Source organism: Grampus griseus (assembly GCF_964374135.1).
Source record: "Grampus griseus genome assembly, chromosome: 3".
Classification (NCBI taxonomy): domain Eukaryota; kingdom Metazoa; phylum Chordata; class Mammalia; order Artiodactyla; family Delphinidae; genus Grampus; species Grampus griseus.
The window spans coordinates 82,817,968-82,844,410 of NC_139019.1; the positions used below are offsets into that span (position 1 = coordinate 82,817,968).

General features: G+C 36.8%; 1 protein-coding gene across 16 annotated transcripts in view; it reads left to right on the plus strand.

The window, feature by feature from the left end:
• PAM (peptidylglycine alpha-amidating monooxygenase) overlaps window positions 1-26,443 on the plus strand; it is a 282,213-nt gene that overhangs the window by 178,676 nt on the left and 77,094 nt on the right. For all 16 annotated transcript variants that reach the window (XM_082650122.1, XM_082650119.1, XM_082650111.1 and 13 more), the window contains 3 exons: window positions 1,048-1,135; window positions 12,933-13,018; window positions 14,533-14,616. In XM_082650122.1, the coding sequence (XP_082506248.1) occupies window positions 1,048-1,135; window positions 12,933-13,018; window positions 14,533-14,616 (258 nt within the window). The remainder of the gene's footprint in view (window positions 1-1,047; window positions 1,136-12,932; window positions 13,019-14,532; window positions 14,617-26,443) is intronic.

Below are 26,443 nucleotides of genomic sequence, written 5' to 3' on the forward strand. Positions count from 1 at the left end.
TTCTGATCAACCACATTATGCAAGTCGTGGTGCTATAGTTTGATGTAGAACATCTTTTATTTTATAAATACATATGTCTCAGATAGACATTTCAGCAATAAAAGGTGTTTTATTAATTTTATCAAATAGACAAAAAGAGCTAAAAGATGCAGTTTTACACACACCCAAGACTTAAGATCATTTTAGACTATTTAGCATTTTTATGTGTAAAGGTGACTTGAAAACTGCCCAGTAGGGCAGCATTTTGAATGTGGACAAAAGGAGATGAGCCACACCCAAACCAGGAAAGAAAGCTCATGCTCTATATTGATCATACTAAATAATATAACTTACCCCTGATTTTTCTTTGTTCTACCTCTGAACTGACTTTTGTTTATTTTAATGTCTTTCAACCACTATTATTAGGACAAAAAGAGAAATGACAATGTGCAAGTTTCAGTATCCCTTTAACAAGTGCACAGTACTCATCCAGGACATTTTTCTTCTTGTGTATTTTTGTAAAGATACATTTTCCACTTTTCTTTTCTTTTCTAGTAACTTGTTTCTCCATATCACAATCCAGTGGCTACTGTTATTTTAAGATGATAATAAATTTGTGTTCTGAATCCTTTTGCTTATGTTTTGACCACTCACTGTGGCTTCTGTTTCAGTACAATGTTGTGCAGTATTGTATGGTGCTCAGAACTCTACCGAATTCTGGAAGGAAATATATTGTGAATACGTAGCCTGGAGCTTTCATTTTATACCCACACAATGCTCTCATCACTTTAAAAGGGGGATTTCATTAATGTGTGTGTGGGTATATCTGTAGTTTCAGCCTATTATTTTCTCTTTTGTTATATAATAGTTTATTATCCTACTAAATTATCAAATCCTGTTCATCTTAAGGAATAAGATAATTTATACAACCAGAGCATTCTGTCATAAGAGCATCAAAATATCTTTGTTATACAGCTACTTGAAATGTTGAATGCTGGGGTCTCTTGTGACACTTGTGCACAGAAGTATAACTTGTATTGACGATCATGTATCATTTTCTCTTAACAGTTGACTTCAAACCCCATGCCAGCATGGATACTGTCCATCATATGCTACTTTTTGGATGCAATATGCCAGCGTCCACTGAAAATTACTGGTAAGGGATGGGTTCATAGTACATAGATGGGTGAGAAACTGTGTTTTTTATAAGTACAAAGTGCATCTCTGCAGGTATTTTACAACTGATTAGTAAATAGGCAGAACATTTCTTTTTTAGAAAACAATGTTGTTCTTTTTGCATCACATGGTTGCCGTGGTTTGATTATCACAGTTATTTAGTCTGCTGTGGAACACAGCCATCAGTCTTTGTCACTGACTTTATAAATATATGTCTGTTGTCATAGATAATGTGTCAAGGTGGAGACAGCTTGTGAAGAAAGATTGAAATTGAGATAATGGATACTCTGATGTTTATTTCTTTAAGTTCATGATTCAACCCAAAGAGCACCATAGATCTGTTCACTGAGTACTCTTTTATCCCAGACATTGTGCTAGGTGATCTGTATACCCCATTTAAAATGAAAATTAAAATTTAGCCTAACGTCTTTGCAAAGTTGGTATTATTGTCCCCACTTTACAGGCAAGGAGTCTGAAGCTCAAAGATTCAGTGATTTGCTCAAGGTAACATGGCTGGTGGGTGTCACACCAGGATTGAACCCTGGTTTGTTAGATTCCAAATCTAAAGTTATTTCTCTTTTACCACAGTGCCTCCCATTTATTCAAGTAACTGTTGCAGTTTTAGAATTTAATCACTGCAGTGAATCTTAATATCATGTCTTGAACAATCAATAAACATCTGTTAAATGCCTGTTATATGCTAGAACTGCAGCAGGTGCTGTGGGATGTTCTAGGATAAATAATTTTCTACCCCCAGAAGCTTACAGCATAATTATGGCTTGAGATCTTCCCTTTCATTTTATTCTTTGGTAGTTCAAGATTGAACTACCAAAGTGATCTTTGGTAGAGTAGAGTGATCTTTGGTAGAGTGATCTTTGAAAATAGCCGTGTGTTTTAAGCCTCATATTTTGCACCTATAGGCAGAATCACTGTTACATATTTAACAATCCAGAATGACTGGTGTGTCCTGCTTTGCACTGGAAAGGGGTCTGTTCTGTGGTCCTGCCCCTGCATGATCGTGTAGACTGATAGACCTTTCTCTGTGCATCCTAATATTCATCAGGCTGATTCGAGGCATGCAGCGACTGCTTTCTAGTCATTTTTACAATAAACAATTGTAATATGTATTTGGAAGTGTTAAAAGCATGGGGCAATTAGTGGAAATCTCCATGGACCAAGTACCATCAAAGCATTTGTTAATAGGCTTAAGTTATTTGATGAAAGGGGCGTATCACATGGGAACCCAGCTCACATGACTGGGTTTATATAAAAATGGAGTCAGCAAATCACAGTTAATACCCATTGATATCAACATTCCTGTTTTTGCTCTTCAGTAAATTTTTGTAAATAAAATCCTGGCATTAAAAGATTATTCTGTGACAGCCTTTTCTGAATCTTATTCAGCAAATCACACATTTTGGTCTTTATGTTTTAAAAATATGTCTTGTGAAATTAGCAATATTTACCTTTGAACTAGAATTAGTGAAAATGGCTAGAGGGAACCTGCTTTAGCAGATTCTCTGGGTTCAAGAGAATGAATGAAAAAATAAACTATCACTTAAATGTTATTATGGCCCTAATTGTTAAGAAAAATTACGTACAGTGAACTAAGTGTAGTTCACCGTTCTCATGTTAAGGCAATATCAGAGCAAACACATTATGTTGCCTCCTTTAAAATATTAATATTCTTAAATATACTATTTTGAAATTAAGTTTATAAAATATATTTCCAAAAGACTTCCAGGTTGGGGAAAGAGAGAATTCAAAGAAAAATGTGAAAGTGAAAACAGCAATTTTGAGTAAAGTAATTGCTGCACGTATTTTTTTTGCTAAAATTATTACTTGAAAGACAGCATTATAGAGTGAACGTGTAGCTAACTGTCTAGATTCCGTGGGTAAATTATTTATCCCTTGTAGGCTGGTCTTGATTTTTTCATTCTAGCAAGGGACTAACACTAGATCATTTAGAGAACTCCTCTGTGCTCTAAAATTCCATAATTCTGCGAATATAAATTGTATACAAATGCTGAGTCAGATTGGAAAGACATCTTTATTAGGAGTTGGAGACATAAGTGAGTTGCATTTGTTAACTCACCTCAAGCAGACAGGCCACTGTGTTTTGCCATTGAGTTGCATCACTGAATAATTAGAATTCTTAATGACATTATACCCATGTCATTTTATTTATTTTTTTAAATTATTTTCTTTATTTTTTTTCTGGCTGCGTCAGGTCTTAGTTGTGGTATGTGGGATCTTTGTTGAGGCATGCAGGGTCTTTCGTTGTGGTGCGGGCTCTTCATTGTGGCGTGCTGGCTTCTCTCTAGTTGTGGCACGTGGATTTTCTCTCTCTAGTTGTGACGTGTGGGTTCCAGGGTGCGTGGGCTCCGTAGTTTGCAGCACACGGGCTCTCTCATTGAGGGGTGAGAGCTCAGTAGTTGTGGCGCATGGACTTATTTGCCCTGCGGCATGTGGTATCGTAGTTCCCCGACCGGGGATCAAAACCACGTCCCCTGCATTGGAAGGCAGATTCTCTACCGCTGGACCACCAGGGAAGTCCCTATACCCATGTCATTTTAAATGGATTTTTAAAATTTGCCTTGCAGCATATATTCCCTGTTAATCTATAGAGTAGTTATAATCGACTTTATAACCGTACACCAAGGACAATAATTGATGCTTTTAACCAGCTCAAAGTGTTCATCTAACATTTAAAAGTAGGATCTTTTCACTACATATATAGAATCTGTTCAATATGCAAACTAGTAAATGTACATTACCTAAAACTGTTCTAGTGACCTGGCTTTAACAATCCAGCCTTATTCTCCATTTAGAAATGGGATGGGCTTTTTATCCCCCAATATTTGGCAAAATCCATGCTTCTTTAAAGCATTACAGCTCACAGCATATTTCATGGGCTGAACTTTTCAGTTGCTTCACAGAAACATCCTCTACTCCCTACCCCCGATGCCACTCAGGCTCAGCCCTGGAGACAGTCAGCAGATGTTTTCCGACTGCTTAACCTCTTATCCTCCCATCTGAGTTATAGCACTAATAAAAAAATCTATCAGTGTCAAAAGCCTTGCATTATTTTTCTACATTGAGTCATGGACTTTATCACACTCATTTTATAGATGCAAATCTATTCTTCAGTTGCTCCGTGATATAGACAGTACTTAAATGAACATTCCCAGACTTTCACATATATTTTTGGTTATGATACCAGTAGTGGCTTTTGATGTGTAAGAATATCAAGAACTCATTCACACCCTAAGGAAATCATTTTGAGAATACAAAGCTGTTTTAGTGAAAGAAGATAAAGCAAAGAGGATATTTTAACACCATGATGAGATTAAAAATTCACATTTTAAGGCAAGACGAGAAAAATTTAAACATAAATTTTTTCTCTGCCCTTTGGCCTCCTCCCTCCCCTCTAGTGTGCATTGTGCATCTGCATTATGCATTAATCAGACCTCCCCAATGACAGAAATATCTGGTCAATCATAAAGATCAATTTTTCTTCTTCTGGCAACAGCCGTGTACTTCTTTAGAAGACAGCATTCCTTTCTCAATCCTGTCAGGGCTCACGATGACCCACCACTCACCTTGTACGTGCAGACATCTTTGGTAAACTTTATGTACAGTGGCAATTATCATTTTCCTTAATGGTAGAGATTGGTGCAGAACTGCCTGGTCAGACAATCTGGGAGATGCTGGGCTACACCTAATGTAAGTCCTTAGCTTAAATACTCACCTATGACCTTACTCATGTCACTAGCAGTATCATTTGTATTCTGCCTATTTTACAAGATAATTGTTTCTTACGCTACCAAATATGTGACTGAGCCTCAGATAAAATTAATGATGATTAGGCGACTTGAAACCATTGACCAAATATATAGTCCTATAAGATCAATGATTGTAATAGTGTAACTCCAGATATGGGAAAAAGCAGCAAGAGGAAACCATATCCTGGACCATAACAGCTTAGTAAGACAGATGGTCCAGAGGCTTTTGGCTACTGATAACAGGACCCAGTCCAGTAATAGCACATTGAGTGGCCTATCAACAAAATATTTGCCTGGTCTGGGAATGAGCATCCCTAGCAACAAGGGACAAATTGGTCACGAAATGCCTCCCAAACTTTGGTCGAAATTAAGACTGGAAGAGAAGGAATTGTAAGATAGAGAATGTTGCCCACCATCCAGTTCTACAAGAGTCAAGCCGTTAGCCACTGCAGTTGCGGACCTAAAGTACACCCTGAAAGGAGTTCAGGGTGAAGGTAACGATGAAGCACTTTGTGCTCTGGGAAAACTGGCAAAACTGGCCCTCTGATAGACATTTTCAGGAGAAAATTTTACGAACTAAGTTTCTTGCATCTTCCCGTAGTTAGAAAAGCATTAAAACCATGAGCTCAGATGTCTGTTCCTTGTGACTAGCAGCAACCTTCCACTGAGATGTGTGCTTGATTGCACATCCTCCCTGCACCAAAATCACATATATGCTGACCTTTTCCAAACAGTTCTCAGAGCTCTCTGAGAGACCGTCTCCCAGCTTATAAACCTCAGTTTGGCTCAAATAAAATTTTCCATTTCTTTCTTAGATTCACTATTGATTAATTTATTTTGTTGACAACCAAAGCGTCAAGCTCAGATTTCCTCTCTTTTCTGTTTGTTAGCTAGAATTTCCCCGTTTTCACTTTAGTTTTCTGTTTTCATTGCCAGCAAGTTGGCAAATAGGTGTGTGTCTGTAATAAAGTAAACATTTTTCCCCCCTGAAATTATGAAGTTATAATTCATCCCCTGTCTTCAGGCAGCACTTTTAATATGACGGCAAAGAGCTATTCTAATGACATTTTACTGTTGTGCTGCCCTCCTTTGCTCTTTGTAATTGCCTCTTTCTACTGTTCATTAAAATATATTTACAGTTACATTAAGTTCACATGAAAATAGTAGACACAGCATGAAGCAGTTTTCATTATTTAGTCATTTTAATTTTAAAGTTATTTTTTCTCCACATATTCCATCCAGTCTTTTGTGTCTCGTTCCAAATTAGCAGCTCACACTGGTAATGTGTCTAGTTAATTATATGCATGTGCATTTAAATTGCATACATTGATGTGAACCTTTTAATATACTGTGGGGTGGTCCCTTTCTAGTTAGAGTGGGCCTGGTGCTCAATTCTAAATTAACAGACCTCTCGAGGATGCAAATAAGGACCAGCTGATGGAAAAGCAGCAGCTCTGCTGGCCCATGTCAGGAAGGCAGCAGTACCTGTCAGATTAAGTCTCATCCCTTCTTTCCCAGACTTTTAAAGGAGGAGACAATTACTGCATCCAGGCACCAAGGGAAAGTAATAGCACCAGGATTGGAGCAAGCATAGCAATAGCACGATTTGTTGGACTCCATTTGTGCTTGCAGACTTAAGTCAAGGTGTAGCAGTTCTAAGTTCCCCAGATTTGTTGGCTGAATGTGAGCCATAACTGAGCAGATGCTCTTTGTGGCTTTTTGGAGTCAGTAGGGAAATGAGGTGCTGAAAACTAGGTAATTTAGATATTAAAAATTTATTCCTGCTCTCCATGAAAATATGGTAAATTTTAGGAGACCTTGGAAATTGAAATATCCATTTATCTATTCAATGAATACCTTTCTTTATTCTTACTGTAACAATCATTTTTTAAAAATAATGAGTGGTTAGCTATTCAGAGTTTCAAGCTTTGAAAATCATAGTTTTGTTTATACACATTGTTTTGGCATTTGGAGTAATTCTGGAGCACTTTCTCTTTGTGATGTGAGGTTGTATAGTCTTAAGCACTTTCTGTTCTGCTGAGCACAGGACTTAGGGCTTAAGGCAACTTATGACTGCAAGCCCCAAGATTGTGTGTTCACAATACTGGGTGATTAAAGTGAATGGGCTTCTTCTGTATTACGTCTTGTACTTTGACAAAATCTATGCAGAGCTAAAATTATTGTTTTCAGTCTTATTAATTAATATTTGATTTGGAAACTATTTCTAATGATGCTTATGACCAGCTACTGTTTACAAACCTAAGGGGGCTTCTACAGGTTGTTGAATCTTTTTTGAAAAGAAGAATCCCAGCTGGTTAGATGAGGCTGTTTCCAGCTGTTCTAACTTGGAATCATTCTCAAGCTAAAGCAGTAGTGCTTTACCATCCTATGAAGCTTTAGCTAAGATCCCTTTCAACTGCTTCTAGTTATTAACCACCTGCTGTGTCTTTTTAAATGCCACTGTCTTCACAGGGTTACAGATGCTGATGAGGGGAAAGAGAAAAGTAGCTAAAACATATAAATATGTATAAATATAAATATATAAATAATAAATATATATATATAAATATATATATATAGAGAGAGAGAGAGAGAGAGTCCTGTATGTGAGACACCCTGCTTGGTTACTCATTTAAATGACCTTTTTTTTAGGGTGATATCACTTTCCAGAAAAGTCTACAGCTTTGTTGCCTCCCTTATGATGATAATGATTCTTTGGTTGAGAATGGTATTTGCATACACTGCCTTTATGCACCCTCTCCACATCCTAGCTACCTGTCATCCATACACTATACAGCAAGATTCACAGCATGTCTTCTGCAATCCCCTCTGTTTCTTCTGCCATGATGAGACTTCTAAAGTTTAACATACATAAATTCCTTGTCAGTATAAATAAAAATAACACAGTCTCCAAAATCTGTGCTACCCCTTGTTCTAAGCACTATAAAATGTGTCTTTGAGTGTAGCAGCAAAGTTTAGACATGAATTACTGCTAGGCTAAAATTAATTGCATCCTTTTCCTTTTTCTCCTTTAATATTGTAATAGATTCATATTATTATACTGCATATCTGAATGGTATAAAGAATCTTCATTAAAATAGAGTTGGCATCTTGCTCTAACTTCTGGTCACCAATGATCATATTCCTCGTCTAAGTTTTAGGTGCCTGTAATAGAGGTGTTGATAGGAGTTCCTTAGCAACTGACCAATTCTTAGTGAACTAGTGTCAACTTTAATAAAATACAATGGCATGGTTGTAACCATTTTGAGAGTTTAAACAGAAACCAGCATTACATAATTTTGAACATTATTATTTTCTCACAAGATGAGTATTTATGTTAAATAGGATGGCAGTGTTATAGCACAGTGCTATAACATTTAATATAGAGCCAGAACTTTGAAATCAGAGCATCTTGGGATCAAATCTCAGTTCTACTACTTGATAGTTGTAATAAACATTGGTCAAATTATTTAATCTTTATTGGTCTGTTTCCTCATCTATAAAATGGGGCTACTAATCCCGCCTGATTGGACCATCACAAAGAGTAAGTGAGGGGATGTCAGTAATACGGTTGGTGCAGTGCCTGGCACATAGAAGTACTTAATAAATGGTAACTATTCTCTTTATTCATTTATTAATAAGATATATATTAACCATCCACTACGTACCAAGGGCATTCTTAGGCACTGAGAATTTGGTGTGAACAAAACAGATATACCTTCTGCTCTTGTGGACTTTAGAGCCTCTCTGATCTGTTGGTGGAGAGGGGTAGGGTGGGGAGTGAGGATGATGCCTAGATATTGTGGTGCTATTTTTTCAGGCTGGTGCCTTTTAATCACCTCTCCTATTTAGTTTTCCCATTAAGTATCCTTCTAATTACTATGTTAATGCATACACATTGCATTGAAATTCACATAGCATTTGTCTGAATTGGGAAATGTGTTCTGTGGGTTTATAGAGCAGTTAATGAAATTTGAATACCTGACTCACGCTGGATGTAATTTTGAAAAGTAAGGACATTCCACATATGCCATTGATTTTTATGTGTGTTTCTTAAAGAAACTTTCTGACTTTGGATTAATTTTCCTGTGATTCTGTTAGATGCTTAATGCATTAAAATTGTAATTGAAGACTGTACAGACTTAACTTTAGGGCATGACAATTTTATTAAAACAAGTTTTTTCAGACCAAAGAAGAAATGACTTATCAGTTCTGATTTTCTCTGAGTAACCTTGGGTTTTAACTAACCTTTCACAGATAGAACCAGAGGAGTACTTTAACAGTCAATTATGCTCTATTTGGATAATTCAAAATGACAGGCTAGCACTTTTCAGAGCTTGGCATAGTCTGGAAATATCCATGCCATCTGAATGGTTTCCCCATAGATTAGAGGTGAAAAGGTTCTATAGCAAAGGTCCAAGAATCCAGAGTAGTTTTATTTTCAAATGTTAATTCTCATCATTTTTGCTATGAATACTAAAAAACCACTAGGGAGCTATGTGAATCTTTTCACAATTAATTGGCTTAATCTAGACAAGCCTTTAGGAGTAGCTGTTAGAATTATAAGAATAAGAAACCTGGTCGATGAGGCCTGAAATTACAAGAGCCGTTGATCAAGGGTTGCTTTGTTTCCTAGCCTTAATACTCTTCTTCTCAATAAGAATAATAAAAATTCTCACTATTTTTACAAGACACTGTTTGGAAAGCCAACATATGCAATACTGCCTTTATTCTGTTGGTCATTTTATGTGGAGAAAATGTGACACTGTTTCCATTTAAAATGGGAAATGGAAATTTGAAAATGAAAAGATGCGGCGAGTTTATCCAAATGTTCTTTGCCACTCCTTTATGTTATCCATTGTAGGACTCATTTCTCTTGACCTCTTGTTTTTCCTCTTCACTTAGTCCTGTCACTCATTAAGTTTTAGAATGAGTTTCAGTATCCCAGGGCCCTCCAGTGAGTCATCGTTTACTCAGCCTTGAGTTTATACAATTTTTTTAAAATTATATAACAGGATTTTAAAATCAAATCAAAGTTTGCTTTTGGAGCTCTTCTTTTACCAAACCTGTTGAGAGCATGAAACATTGTCTCTTCGCAAATAAGAACTTATTTTATCTAAAATTTGATTTTAGAATTGCATACTCGAATTGCAGCTTAGTTCAGGTATGAGAGTAATCATCAAAGCTGATCTTCATATAATACCATGAAGTCTCTGCCTGTAAGTCAGTCTCATGAATAGAGATATAAGGGAGTGTGACAGCCAGAGCTTTGAATCATGGCTTGGCTGTGTGACCTTTTGAAAGTTACTTAAAGTCTCTGAGCTTATTCAGCTGTAAAGTATAACCTACTTGCAATGACTTGTGAGAGTGAGTATGAGCCAATTTGTACAGAATTCCAGGCAAATGATAATTCAAATTTATTGTCATTTAATATTTTTTTAAATGTTATACTTGACAGTACAGTAAAACTTAGGCCAATTCAATTATTTAAGTGTTTGTATATAAAAAGTTAAAAATGTATTTAGAAGTTAACTTCCCCAAACATTTCTTGAATATTTACTAAATGCCAGGCAGAGCTGCAGGTGCTGGGAGTACAGGGTGAAAGATATGACCCAAACCTCAAAGTCTACACAGTCTGGTTGGAGAGGAGATAAGCAAGGTGATACTTAGGATGCGTGCTATGGTTAAAGAATGCAAGTTGGGTGGGACGGGCATCAGAGAAAGCTTCCCTGAGGAGGAAGAGTTGAAGTGAATCTTGAATGAAAAGGTGAGAACAAGGTTGTCAGGCAGAGAGTTGGAGAAGGGGTTTTCCAGAAAGAGAACAGTGGAGAAGAGAGAAGTTAGAAATTGGCAGCAACTTGGCATGACTGAAAAGGGTTTTTTTTTCCTGGGGATATAACAGGGACCCAGATCATAAAAGCCTCATGTGTTATACTACAATGTTTAGATTTTATTTTGGTGTTATTTTTGGGAAACATTTGAAAGAATTTGTGCCAGCAAATGACACAGTCAAATATGTAGCTTAGAAAATTTTACTAAACCAGTTTTCTCTGTTATATTTCATTCTGGTTCTTTCTAGTCATACACTGAATTGACTTCCATATCAGAGGAAGCAATTATCTTGTTTAACCTAAGACTGTCATCACATTGCTGTTAAGCACTTGTATATTTATGATCTTTGTTGAAAGCTATGAAAATTGCCATCAAGATCTTTAAATTTTAGTAGCTCACAGCAGTGAGATACCAAGTTCATCGCATCTGGCAATCTCGTTTCTTAAACTATTATAGCATGAGGCCAGGGAGGGAAATTCCGCTTTTGTGTACTGTCCAATACCCCAAGCTTTTTAGCACACTTGGCACAAGGATGTCACAGACATTTGTTCCAATGCACGTGTCTCACATGCTAATGATCCTGCATCATAAGTATATCGTTTTTGACAGTGAACAGTAAGAAACCACTGGGTGATGTGCTTTACATTGCACATTACCCAATTTCTTTCTACAGCCCGATTTAGGGAAGCTAGAGCATTTGCTAAATATAACCTTATAGGGACCTCCTGGTTCCTGGCCCTTTATTCAGATGAATAACTGTTGTCTGCACTTATGGCTTATCCTTTCCCACCATTTCTGGCTGTAACCAGGAAGCATGTTAGGAGTCCCTGCCTCTGACATGGCCTGGGTGTTCTCCAGGTTTCTAGGCTCAGTTTCTCCAGGTTTCTAGGCTCAGTTTCTAACCTGTTTAGGAAGCTGCCACGGTCTGCCTTCACTTCCCTTCCAGGCCATGGGCAATGCACTTTTTCTCCTGTGTGAGCCAACCTCCCGGCCAAGAAGCTGTTTTTGTCCTTGTCCTTGACGGTCCTCAGACCTTTCAGATCTGCCTAAACTCCTGACTCTGACCTTGCTTGGTGCCAGTTTCTCAAAACACAAATATATAAAAGCGACATGAAAATGTCACCCAACAGTGTTTTGAACAAGTCAAATTATATAACAGAACCAACTAAGAGATGTAGTGTAATGGGGAAAAAATGTGTGGTTTGGAGTCAGACAGCTTACCATTTGTGAAATTGGATCTACCATATAGATACCAACGTGCTAGTTACTGTGCTGGGTGCCTTACACGTATTACTCTCCCCATCAGAGAGGTTTCCACACAGAAATTGGGCCTTTGAGGGCTGATGTACATGTCCAAGATACACAGCTATTAAGGGGAGGTTGTGGGATTCAACTCCAGAGATGTCTTTCTGCCTGTGCTCCTTTGAGCATATAACACTGCCTCTCAACAGTGAGTCTTTAGATAAAGTGAATGTTTTGTTAAATTATGCAGAACCCTGGTATAGTGCTTTGAGGTTTATGAAGTGCTTTCATTTCTATATCATCTACTTTATAGAACAACTCTTTGAAGTAAGTATAACTATCCCTGTTTTACAAGAGAGAAAACTGAGGCTCTGTAAGATTAAGTGACTTGAAACAATTTATAAATGGCATAACCCGTATTCATAAACTTTAAAAAAGCCACAAGAACCCTGTGAGTGGGATATACTTGTATTGTTCACCCTACTAAGGGTAGGACTATAAATGCCACCGATCCCCAAATGGGAAATGAGTATGATGTTTCTTTTAATCCACTTCCAAATTTCCACTGCATTGGCTTTGGTTTACACACCCTTTGTGTAATGCTTACTTTTCTACCTGATTACATAGAGTACATTCCAAGAATGGTGAATTAAACTGTATATCTACCTCACAGGATTGTTTCACATCAGGCAACTAACAAACAAATTTCCCTTTATAGGTGCTTTTTCACATATAAAATTGTTCTTCGCTCCAGTGTCCCTTACAGTCTTAAAGTTGATATGACTATAATGATGGTATATTGATGTACTTTTCTTTACCTTGTTTTCAAAAACCTCTCCCTCCCCACTCCTCCCATGGGAAGAGATTTATGCACTTTACTAATTGAATCTTCACTTATAGCTACTTTTTTTTCTTCAGGTTTTGTGATGAAGGAACCTGTACAGATAAAGCCAATATTCTATATGCCTGGGCAAGAAATGCTCCCCCAACCAGACTCCCCAAAGGTATACCTGAGGCCTCTTGGATAGCCTTATATTAAACTGCTTCGTTTTTGATTCCAACGTACTTTTTATTATATGTTCTTTCCAACAGCTCTTGACCATGTTCTATGTTGCAATTTCACGCTAAAAAGTACCCTTATTGCCTGCTTTATATTGAAAAGGTTTCATTGAGGTTGTTCTTCTTTCTCTGCCTCTGTTTGATAAGTAATTGGCTCACACAACAGTTTAGATAGAATTAGAAAATAACGAGTATACCTCAAGCCACCTTTGGCCTGAGACACATTGGTTCTTGACAGCAGGAGCATTTCACGAGCCAAGAGAGCTAGGAATTAAATAAATTGCCATTTCAGCAGACAGATTTTTAACAGTCCTGGAACCTGGGTATTTAATGTGATGCCAGACCTCAGCTGGCTTTCTGAATTCACCTCTAAACCGTTCATAGCTTCCAACGTGTGAGTGAATTAACGGACTCTCCTTTATTACCTGGATCTTTCTTAGTATCAAAGTGAACGTATAGTTCTGAAACAGAATAAGACTGCCGTGGTTTAGGGATGGAGGGATGGCATCTTGTGATGCCTCCCTAACTCATGCCTGCACTAATTTTTAAATTTTTTAATATTTTTAACCTTTTTATGCAGTTTTAAAGGTTGCTTTCTCTTTATAGTTATTACACAATATTGACTATATTCCATGCATTGTGCAATACATCCTTGAGCCTCTTTTTCACCCAATAGTTTGATTTCTGTTTTGCTTTACTTCAAATGAGTGTCAGAATCCTCTCTAGAGTTTACCAGGCAGCCACTATCAAACAAGTTTGGAAACTAATAGGGAGGTTTGTCATAGATTTGTTGATGTTTTTAAGATCCATTGGTAGAGAAGATTAAAAAAATTTTTTTTCTCTGTCTATAAATATTTTCTCTGTAGATTTTTTTTTAGCTTACTAGCAAACTCTACTAACAGTAAGACTCTTAGGCACCCTTCAGATTCCAAAACTTTATTGACATTGTAATCTAGTAGGTAATTGGTTTCTTCAATGATATTTTTGCAGATACCTGATTTTGTATGGGAAGAAAAACAATTTCCTGAGATGGTCCTAAGAAGTCTGTTTCCTATATTCAATCAGAAAATAAAAATGAATATGAGTATATACAAAACAAAATGAAAGAATGGGTTTATGTATGTCTGTTATGTAATCAACAGGGACAGAATTTTGTTTTGTTTTGTTTTGTTCTGTTTCTTGAAAAATGAATGAATTGTCCTCTTAAAGTGTAAGTGATCACTCTGGTTCTGAAGTGGAGACTATGAGTGTAATTCTATCAGAGCTTAGAGAAGGAATGATAGGTTATATCAGAGATTTTCATTGAATGCCTAGTTTATTTCCATTTTCATATAACATAATTTCATATATTATGTGCTATTTTCTTTCCCTTTGGATTTCATAGATCAGCAACCTTTGATTAGCTCTATTTAACTTCCATTTCTAAAATATTAATTTATCTTCTTTTGAATATCTTCAGGTGTTGGATTCAGAGTTGGAGGAGAGACTGGAAGCAAATACTTTGTACTACAAGTACACTATGGGGATATTAGTGCTTTTAGAGGTAAGTTTTGAAATGTTGGAACTAAGCTGAACTTCAATACTATATTGTTTAAAATATATATACTGTTTTCTATATAATAAAATGAAGAATTGACTACACCCTCTGCCCACTAGTAAACAGCTGCTTTTGTCTCTTGGAATTTGAGACTATTGAAGAAATGACTTTTATTTTGAAAGTTATAATCTCTTATGCACATATTCTCTTATGCATCCTACTGTGCTTTCTCTTATGCTGACTTCAGGGTTCTCTTCCTTTCCAATGTATTATCTTATCCACCGTCTCCTATTAGATTCCTTCTTAGCAACATTGTCAGAAAGACTAGGGACTAGTAATTTATTTATATTACTAGAAGCAAGCCACTGGAGAGTCAGCATGTTTTGTAACACAAAACATGTTTAATCGATAATATATCTGATTGTAGTACTAATTATAAGTTTTCATTATATAAATTTATTCTTTTTTAAAAAATTTTTAAAAGGTCTCAAATGCTCAGGTTCATGTCAGTGGTTTATCTGTAATCCACACTTGCCACTTCATCTGTTGCCCACTGCACCGATGCACGGACCCCACCCACTCCATAGAGGCTGCTGAACACTGCCCTAGACACTTGCTGGTCTACCCATATTACCATGCACTTTGTTTAAGTGCTCCTTTTCTTATCATAGAATCATTAACATGAGGAAGGGGCCCTGTTCCTAAGGCAACCAAGACTGGGCTTATTATTCCTTCTGCTGCATATAGTCAAACTCCAACTGCATTCCAGGTTCACACTTTGGTGTTCACAGGAGTGTAAATGTTAAGCAGTCTTCTTCTTGGCTTGTCAGCCTTTCTACTTTGTCTTGCTGACCTCTACGTGTTTTCTTGAGTTCTCTAACACAATTTTTCTACAAACGAACCTAATACATTTTGCTCTCTAGATGCATTAGCTTTCTATCCAGCCACTAAGTTTAGAAGTACACATCCATCTCTGCCTATGAAATATCCTCTGGGGCCTTTGCTGAGAGCGCCCCATGCTGAAAGTTTCCATAGGTTCTCAGCATTCAGGACTGGGACAATAAATGCAGTCTTCCTCTGGAAAAGGATGTTAGAAAGAATAAATTTATGTCAACTACACTCCAATAAAATTTTTTTAAAAGAATAAATTTATATAATGAAAAATTATAATTAGTACTACAATCAGATATATTATCGATTAAACAAGCTCCTGTGGACCAGCTCATGAACCTAACTTCCAAGTAAAACCTGTTTTTTATGAAAACTATGCTTTGAGTTATGTATAAATAGCTTTCCATTTTTGGAACAGGACCTAAAATCTTAAGTTGTTAATTGTAGTGCTGAGCCAAGGTTTTGTTGAAAACAGAGGAATAAATAATGTTCATGTTTGAGAAACAAAGACACAAATTATCTGCTATCAGGGGAACAGGCAGATTCTAAGGCTGCTGACTTCCAAAGCATTGACAAGACTATTATTTTTCCAAAGAAGTGAGGAAGGCTTTCCCCAATTACCACAACTAAAGTAGCTGGTAGTGTCCACACATACGGGACCCCACCCCTACTCTCCATCCTTCTATAGAACCCTAGACTTGACTTTTCAGCCTAATTCCTCTGAGCTTTGTAGTACCTCCTAACAGATACCATACTGATACCCCAGGGGAAATGGGTGATACATATAATATGCTAGTTTTTAAAACATATTACTGTAATAATTTAATTTAAATTAACTTCTTACCGATGAGGAATTAATTTTATTTTATAATTTATGTCTAATATGGGGTAATTTAAAAGTATTGATATTTAATATATAAATATATAGTTATTTACTATGAGAGACTGATTAGAAACTTTCATACTAGTTTTTCATTTTTCACTTTTTTGAGAACCTTTTTTCTAAAAGAAGGTGCATATGAGGTAGGACCTATAGTTCATAGATCTTATGATAATGTAATAAAAATGTAAACAAAAAAATTTCACCCGTATAATTCTTTCAGTAGCATTAGATACTATCTTGTGCCTTAAACTATACATGGCTTAGAATAGTAAGTAAACGCGCGGGAAAATATCAGATCTCACTAAAACAACGAGAGAGCATTTTGCGTTTACTTAATTGGGTGTGAGTGGAGATTGAATTATAAAACCCAGGACTGCCAGGGCTTAGATGAATATGCTACAGTTTGGGGAGCTTTGTGAATTAGTGCAGTGTTTTAGAAAGCAACTTTATCATATTATATACATTTTATATAAAACATTAAAATCTTGCTCTAGGCTTTCATCCTAAACTAAAGGAAGGGTTTTGTTGGATTTTTTGGTTTGTTTTCTAATGAGCTACCTACCCACAGTTATTTATATACCATTAACTAGTAATATGAAAACCTGGAAAGTTAACAAACGTCCCTTAATAGGGGACTAATTAAATAAATGGTATAACAACAAAAATAGCAAATCATAAAATTTTATACAGACTACATAAAACCATATGTATGCTTGTATGTTTCCAAGGATTATAAGGAACAAGGAATAAAAGGAAACAGTCAATAAGCATGAGAGACAGGATCATGTGATTTTTTTTTTCCTTTACAATGTTATAACATTCTCTTCATGTTTTTAAATTCCACAAATATAAGCACTATGTTAGATACCTGCCAGTACCTGCCAGTTTGTGCGCTGCATTCCCACTCATACCCTCCTGACAAAAAAGAGTTAAAGTAAATCTTTATGTGCCTGATTAACTATAAGAAGTGACTTACACTTTAAAAAGGTTCTATACTGTGATCACACACTTATCTCCAGATGAACCTAGAAGTGGAATTATAACATATCTTTTAATGATTAAAAATGCATTATAGATATGTTATATATGTATTATATGTATATATATACATAATCATCTTAGTGTCAGTGAAGATTTGAACTTCACGGTATTAGAACTAATGATGATATTTTTAAGAATATAAATTATAAATCAGAAGCAGATTAACACTCTGAGGAAATCACTGCACTCTATTGAAAAGTGGGAAAATGTTTGGCTTAAGGGTATGAGCATTTTTCCACATAGGGAAGGTTTTAGAGAGTTGAGAAGCCTAGGACTTCTCTTTAATAAAGCATCAACAGTGAAGTTAAAATATCTTCTCAAATTTGTTGGCATGTGATAAAGTATCAGAGAGAACATAACCTGAAGCCAGCTGGTTATATCTTGGACTGGGAGGCCTAGTAGTAGGAAAAGATAGGTCTGTGGGATACCCAAAATATTTGTTTTATTTTGGTTGTTGTTTGTTTTGGAAATTGAGCAGAATGTGAAACTGTAAATTGTCATTTAAAAGGAGCCAACTTTATTAAATGCCATGTCAATCATAATGTCAGACCTGGGCTAGTGCTGCGTATACTGATCTTCTTGCCCAGAGGAGTATAGTACATTCTAGCAGGAGAGACAAGCACAGGAACAGTGCGTCTATAGGCAGTAATAGAAACACATCCCAGATATGGAGGCCGTGGAGAGGTGGAGCGGAACAGGTCTGCCTGGAAGGGCAGTGGGACGTTGTCTGGGAAAGGCTTCTTAGAAGATGGAACCATTGCAAAGATCTGAATGGTGATCAGGAGACTGCAGATAAGTGGGAGCAGGGGTAAGACGTGTTCCCGATGAAGTAGAAGTATGTGCATGGCCATGAGGGAGTGAAAAGCCTCATGTCCGCAAGGAACTCTTGGTGATTTGGCCTTACTGGAGGGTGAAATGCAAAGGGGTAAGTGGCAAGAAAGGAGAAGAGAGCTGGCACCCAGAGTGCTTATCAGCAGTAACCTGATCAGATTTTCACTTCAGTCCTAGGCTTGAGTGCATGGGAAAGCTACCAGCCTTATGAAGAAAGATTGGGGTGTTAGGAGGCCAGGGCGAGCCTGGAAGGCGCTCTGGAAGGCCAGAATGAGTTCTTTTTTATTTTTTTCTTTTTTCTTTCTTTGTGGTATGCAGGCCTCTCACTGTTGTGGCCTCTCCCGTTGTGGAGCACAGGCTCTGGACGCACAGGCTCAGCGGCCATGGCTCACGGGCCCAGTCGCTCTGCGGCATGTGCGATCCTCCCGGACCGGGGCACGAACCCGTGTCCCCTGCATCGGCAGGCGGACTCTCAACCACTGTGCCACCAGGGAAGCCCTGAGTTCTTTTTTAAATGTAAGCTTTATAACATTTTATAAATTAATATTCTGTGGAAAACAGAATATAACCCAATTAGAAATGTGTGTCCAGTATAAGCATAGTATTTGGTTACATGATTAAACTCTAAGACCAGATGGCCTGACAATGCACTTGCTAATTTTGTTATCCTCACCAAGTTTCTAAACTTCTCTGACCTCCTCATCTATAAAATGGGATCATAATGGTTCCTATAAAGTTATCTGGTAAGCACTCGATGTTAGCTACTATCGTTATAGTTCCCATAAAAGGCTTTAAAGTGATATAAATTCCCCTAAATGCAACCTTTTGCCATAGTTGCCCATAATATAAAGAATATGTTGGTTACTTTTCAAGGGTGTCAAAATTTCTTGTTATGTTTAGACACAGAACTGTATTTATGTCTGTCACGTTGCCAGCGGACTTTTCCTAGTTATGCTCTGTTTCCTGTTCTCCACAGACTTTTTCATTATTCATAGTTCAGTTATACAGAGATAAACTGTAAGACCAAGTTCCTGCCCTTAAGGAAATTAGAACAGCAGCAACTAGAGATTTAGAGATTCCTCCTGGTCCTTTTTCTTTCTTTCTTTCTTTCATTGCCAAATTTTTTCTATAGAGTTTTATTCCATAGAGAAAATTCTGCTGAGATTGTTGCAGAAATTTGCCACTTTTCTTCTAGGTGTTTTGGCCCAGGGGAATCAAGAAAAGTGGCCTCTTCTTTACAGAGTTTCCGGCATTAGCTTACTAGTCTCCAACAATAACTCATTTCTCAAATTAGAAAACTCTTGCACTCACCAACTGAAGTTTGGAGCTGATATCTTAAAAAGGAGGCAAGAATTTCTTCCCAAGTGCATAATCTCTGTCTTTGAGTTGGCAAAATTTCCATGCTATAAACTATTTACTGTCCTTAAGCTCTTGGTGCATTTAAGAAAACTAACAGGTATTATTAAGGATACAGATCACACACACACGCGTGCACACACACACACACACACACACACACACACACACACACACATCCAGAGCTTGCTTCTACTCCTTCATCACAGCCCTCAAAGTACACCTACAGTTTAGCATGTTCCTGGGAGTACAGCTAAACAATTCATTTTCCTTAGAGTGAATGTTTAATGCTTATATTCTAAATGAGATGAATGAAACCGAGGGATTCTGTTTTTGACTCTCCATTATGTAAGGGTGAGCTCTAAGAAGTTTCTTCTCCAAATTTCTGGGGTTATATTAGTAAAATCAGATCACAAAATTCTAGTTAGAACCCTTAAAGAACAAATCATTTTCAGTAGCCAAGTTTTCCAGAAAGCTAAGGTTTTAACGCTCTAAGTACTATAGCCTTAAAACATTTTGGACAGAAATCTTTCCCAAATATATAATGTGTCTCATGAAATTAAAATAGGTGCAGATGTTAAATACCTAATGCTGTGCCCAGCACAGAGCAGACTGGCAATAAATGTTAGTTGTCTTCCTTATCCCTTTCTCCCTTTCCTTCATAATTTTGGGATATCATTCTGGATATCAGCTACTGCACAATTATTTCCCTCCAAATTTTAGGAGTAGATAGAGTTTTTTCATCTTACTGGGCTTGTTGCCTTCTTCTATCTGCTTCTCTCTATTTTATGTAACTTCTTCTGTTGTCAAGCTACCACTTCAACTCATTTTAATTCAAACAGAGCAGCGCATGGAGGCAAAGATGAGTAAGAACAAAAGTTTGCCTGCATCCTATGGGGGCAATTGAAAATAAAACAGTAACTGTAATTACATGAGCCAGTACAGTCTGTGCAATAAGAGAGGGGGTTGAGAAGCAAACAAGACCACACCTAGTTTAGAAAAAGATTTCATGTTGCCAGATTGATTTCCTACAGGCCTCCTTCTGCCTTGTACTACATTGATGATATGGAATCTAGGCAGCTAAATTTCATATAATTGTTTATAAATTTAGGGTAAACAGACTCTGAACTGAAACCCTTAGAGGGAACTTTTTGAATAAAATCATGGGAACACAAGTGCCTGGACTTGGTAACCTTCAGATTTGATTTCCTCTTGCCCTCCTGTGTTGTTCCACCCTGGCTATGATCCGTTTTGGTGTGGCTTCTGAATAGCTTAGTTCCAGACAGGTGGGTGTTACTAGACATAGGTCATGCACTCGTGAAATGCGCGCTCCACACTTGTACACGTACACACACAAGGGGCTCCTTCCTCGCCACCACTGAAGGAGTAGTAGGGTGAGCATGAGGGAAGGGGAGACAGTGGCAGGCAGAAGGGAAAACAGAGGACTCTGGAGGAATTCTAATCCCACTATGACTCCTGCTGCATGTCTGCCTCTTACAAGACTCTGCCAGGAAGCTATGGAAAAAGCTTTGAAATTGTGGGCCGGGGAAGAATCCCTTGCTAATGCATTTTTGAACAAGGTGGAGCATAGATCAGTGGCAGGGCAGCTGCACTTCAAATTATTTCATTCCAGTATAAAGCAGACTGCTCTGACTTCAGTGTAATCATTAGAGGTGCTCTTGACTCCCTGATACCTGATTGCAGAGACAGTGGGAAACTGGTGGAATGTTGCTCCCTGTTGCTGCCTGTGTTGTCTTTTCTAAACCTGTTGAAGTAGCTTCCTCCTGCGTGCTTTCCAGGGAGATATATACCAAGCCTGCTTTTACTCTCTCCTCTGCAAAGTGAGGGATGCTGTGGGTCGGGGTATTTAAACCCAGGTATTTTCAGGTGTTCTGGATTACTTTCCATGTTTAAGAAGCTCCTTTGAAACTCCAAATGTGGAGGGTGTTATTAATGATTCCCCTCCCCCGGGGAGATGCCTGAAAGCCATTGAGTCTCTACACTAAAGGAGACAGAGATGGCACCTTTCTAGCATTCAGCCTGGCCTTCTCTGAATGAGACCCTGACATGCACACATTCCAGCAAGCCTAATCCCTTCCGGCATATAGAAGGTTAGTTCTCAACATGATATTTTGTTCCGGGGAACACATAATGTTCCCAAGTTCAACTCCAGGGACAGCAGCCCTGTGGTCCCAGGAAGGGTGCACTTGACCTCAGTTTCCCTTTTCTCTCCCAAGGCTGGGATACCTGTGCCATGCAGCAAGTCTCCTTTCTTCCTTCCCCACCTCCCACTTTCTATTTGTCTAATATTCCTTGATGTGGGGGCACAGACTTTTATTCACGTGCTTTGGGACAGATGCAGTTTGGAGTTATGAACTTGAAACATTTTTGAAAGGTTTTCAAGTACATAAATCATATATTACATTATATCACCTCTGGGCATCTGAGACACTATCCGTAATCAAATATGCTAATATTCCTTTAGCAAAACGTTCAAATGGTCACACTACAAGGGATAAAGACAGACGTAAGTAGCATCACATCATTCAGATCGGATTTTGCTGCCAAACGCTATGAAAAAAAACTTTAGGCTTCCAAAACTTTTCAGGTTTCAGAATTGCAAATAGTTCTAGTATGGGAACAAAGAAACCTGTTCCTTAATACTTGAGTTAATTGGTTAAAATACTAACAAGGATTGGAGGACTCTGGATATATCTGAATATTTTCCCATTAAAATAATCTATCCCAAACTTTATTTTTCATTTTTTGGAAAATACAAAAAGCCATTAAAAAGAAAAGTACAAAAGTTACTCACAATACCTAACTATTTAAAAATCTATAATATGAGGTGACAGTTACATATGATCTGTGAATATACTAAAAAACCATTGAATTGTACACTTTAAAGGGGTGAATTGTAACGTATGTAAATTATATCTCAGTAAAGCTATTGAAGAAAAGGTATATGGATTCAAAAGAAAAAAAATCTATAATATACCTTCTTCAATCCCATCTTCCTTCTACCCCAACCCCAACCCCCAGGTAACTGAATTTATATCTGCCAGGTTTTCATATGCTTATCCCAGCATTTCTATATTATACTCACAGAAAGCACAGATATGTATGTATATCTGCACTTCTTTTCTTTTTTGGACAAAATTCAGATCACACTCTCCACAGATCTGCATCTGCTGTTGTTTTGAATTTAACAACGTACTCTGGGATTTCTAAGGCAGCACATGGAAAGCTCTTTCATTATTTATAATGACTGCCTAGTATTCTGTTGTGTGGATATATTATAATTTATATATCCTGTTCCCCATTAAAGACGTTTAAGTTCTGAGTTTTTTGTTATTACAAGCAATACTGCAGTGAACTTTAACGTTAGAAATGTTTTAGGTAACCATGTATTGCTACTGCAGCGTAGATTTTTAGAAATGGGATTTGGGGGTTGTGGAGTGTTGAAACCTTAACGGATTCCACCAAATTACCTGATGCAACAGTTTTTCCAATTTACAATCCATAGTGAATGAGCAAACCTCATATCCTTACCTGCACTAGATGTTTTCACAGTTAAAACATTTTGCCCAGTGTTTACTTAAACCAAGGAACTCCTCTTACTGTTTCATTAAAAGGATTAGAATTAGCTGGAAGTTCTTAATAGAATTACCTCTATAGTACATAGTCCATGTACAGTCAAAAGCTGATCTGTGTACTACTTGTGCCAGAATCTTCTTGGAGTGCTTTTTAAAATGAAAATTCCTGGTTCCAACCAGACCTACTGAATCAAATGCACAAAAAGTAGAGGTTAGGCAGTGGTGTACTAGAGCTGATTCATATTGACCCGTAAGAGCCAATTGCTAATTTTCAGATAGTTAGTGAGCTGATTGTTAAGTATAGCCCTGATTAAAAATAAAGGCAATAAATACTCAAAGGTCATCCTTCCCTAACTATTTTACTACACTTTACTACTATCTTTGCTCTGGGGGGTATTTATGTCTATTGTATCTGTATCGTGGAAACACTATAAAATAGTGTGTCTTTCCAACCCAGTGTTCAGTAATGTCACATTGGTAGCTTGAGATTAACTGTAGTGGGAAAATTTACACCATCGAAATTGAAAAATGCTACAAATCAGTGCTTCATAAATTATTTTGTTGGTTGTTTAGATTTAAGAAAACAATGAAAAAAATATTAGTAATGCTGATTACTGTGAATAGCCAAAAATTTTGAAGAAATTTTTTTTTAAGTATTCAAAAACTACTATCCAGTACTGCAAAGATTTTGCTCACTTTGTTGACGAGCAAGTACAGTTCCAACATATATCTTTGTTTTTCAATAAACAAGGATATCAACAAACATTCTTGTCCAAACGACTCACTAGTCAGTTATAACCATAGATTGGCTAGAGAAAAATTAAGGAAAAATTAAGGACATAGCTCTTTCCACTTCTAAGGGGCATTCATTTAGACATGGTGGTGGTGAGCCAACTTTGACTTTGCAGAAGAGGGCAATATCCTAGGGGAGAAAGCAAAAATACAGACAGATCCCTAGAAGATCATCAAGCCCCACCTCACTGGACTCCTATAAGATTGGACTTTAATGTGAATCAGAAGTAAACTTTCTATCTGGTTTTAAAAAAATCAAAAAACGAAAACAAAATTAAGGAAATAATTCTGTGAAATTCAACTGGTTATATGGAATTTATGATAAAGAATATTATTTATTTTATTATTGTTTGTAAATTGTGTCCTACACACATTTTATATTAGTAAAACTATAATAAATGTATATTTACACACGCATGCATATTTTTCTTGGAGAGCTTGTGTGTTACCAGCACATCACTGAGCCCAGCATTCTGAAATTTTAACAAGCTCCCCAGTTGATTTTTATGCAAACTAAAGTTTGACAACTGAGGAGCAAAGTTTCCTAGAGGATTGAAGTTACTTCTACATTTTTTTTTTTCCTGTACTACAGGTGTATCAGGGAAATCTCCTGGGGCTTGGGACATGAGCAGAATAATTTGCATTTATCAAAATAAGTATAATTAAATCCCAATCCTCCTAAGAAAAGGGGTGCTTTGAAAGAAGAAAATGCCTTTACTGTCTGGTTATTCTAGCACTTTTTTATTTCACTTAGAAATTTGTAGGAGAGTTTATATTTATTCTTAAGTTTTTTACAAAATTTGGTGTTTGGATTTAAAATGCTATTTTACTATTATGGTAGACGACACAACGCATATATGACTTTCTTGGACACACTCCTCTTCATGTATGGGGTGCAAATCTTCCTTCTTGACACTTAATCTAGATAAACCTTTTTGAACAATGAACAAAAATAAGTTATATCCTTCCTTTTTTTTACATTTTTGATTTTTAAGTGGAATATATGGGGTGACAGGGACAAGAAAATGAAAGGCAGAGACCATGAGACCAACTCGGAGAGAGATATGATTGGCAAGAAGGTAACATTCAACCTGCATGAAATTCCACAGCCTCTTAGGCCTTTTCAGATAAAGGGAAGAGATTGCAACATGGCTGAAAAGGCATTATTGAAAACAAAACCATGACTTTGATTTCCTTTTCTTCTGAAAATAGTAAAAACCGTACATCTTATGTGTTATGTACTAATTCATTTTTAAAGCACTTGTTTTTAACACAGAGACTGAGTCTTTGGAGTGATAGAAGGAGACCAGTGTGACTGGAAGGGACCATCTAGCCCTACCCCTCTATTTTACAGAAATGGAAATCGATACTCAGAAAGGTTAAGTGACTTGCCAGAGGTGGTATAGCTACTAGTCCAATGGTATTAAAAGCTAAAAGAATTTAATTTGTGTTGAATTTCTAATGTGTAGTTTATCAAAGTTCATGTCCTAACTATATAAAACAAATAATGGAGTCAGTCCTTCTAAAAATCCTTTGAACCACTAGGAAGGAAGAGGAATGAAATTATCCTTGCACAATAGAATAAATATGAATAAAGATTGGAGTTGCTTACCTCATCTCATTTATGCCTTTTCATTCTGATGTATGAAGGAATCCACTTCCCTTATGTAGGGATATTTCTACACCAGGTTACTTGATAATCCCACTGATTTCAGAAGAATTATAATAGGATGTTCTTCATGTTCTTCTCTAACCTTAATTATACACAAGCAGCTTGTTGTGAGTCATGGGAATGATTTTAGGACTATTCAGTGCCTCTCAAATGATCCAAAAGAAGGCTATTATCCTGAAATAGTTTTTGGCTTTTGCCAGTGTAAGCTCCCTGATTCTCTAGCTTCCTGCATTTCAGTTTTGTTAATCATCTTCACTTTGGAAGACTAATGGTCCTTATTCATCTCATTCATTCCATGGGACACCTGTTTATTTTAATACCTAAATATGGTCATTAAGTATCAGGAATTGCATTTTCATTCATTTGGTTATGAAAAGATATGTAAAGCACTGCAGTATTATTGCTTTTTAAAGAATATATTCAGAATGTCCTTTTTTCCTTAAAATGTATTTTTTAGAGCAATGTAACATTGAACAATATAATGTTTAGCTTAAGTGATGTCTTTTAGGGAAAAAAAGTTTCCCTAATACTATTTAGTTTCTCACATTTCGCTTTTATTTTCTAGTTGTTTTTGAGACAACCTTATACTTTACCTTCATTTACCCCTTTGCAGCTCATGATTTTTTAATCACCCTTAATTTTTAACTCTTTTTTTTAAACTGGTCAGGGTACATAATCATTAACTAATTACTTTCATTTAAATTAATAGCAGATAATGTTTTATTTTTTAACCAAAAGAAATTAAGAGGAAAAATAAAGTCACTTGCTCAT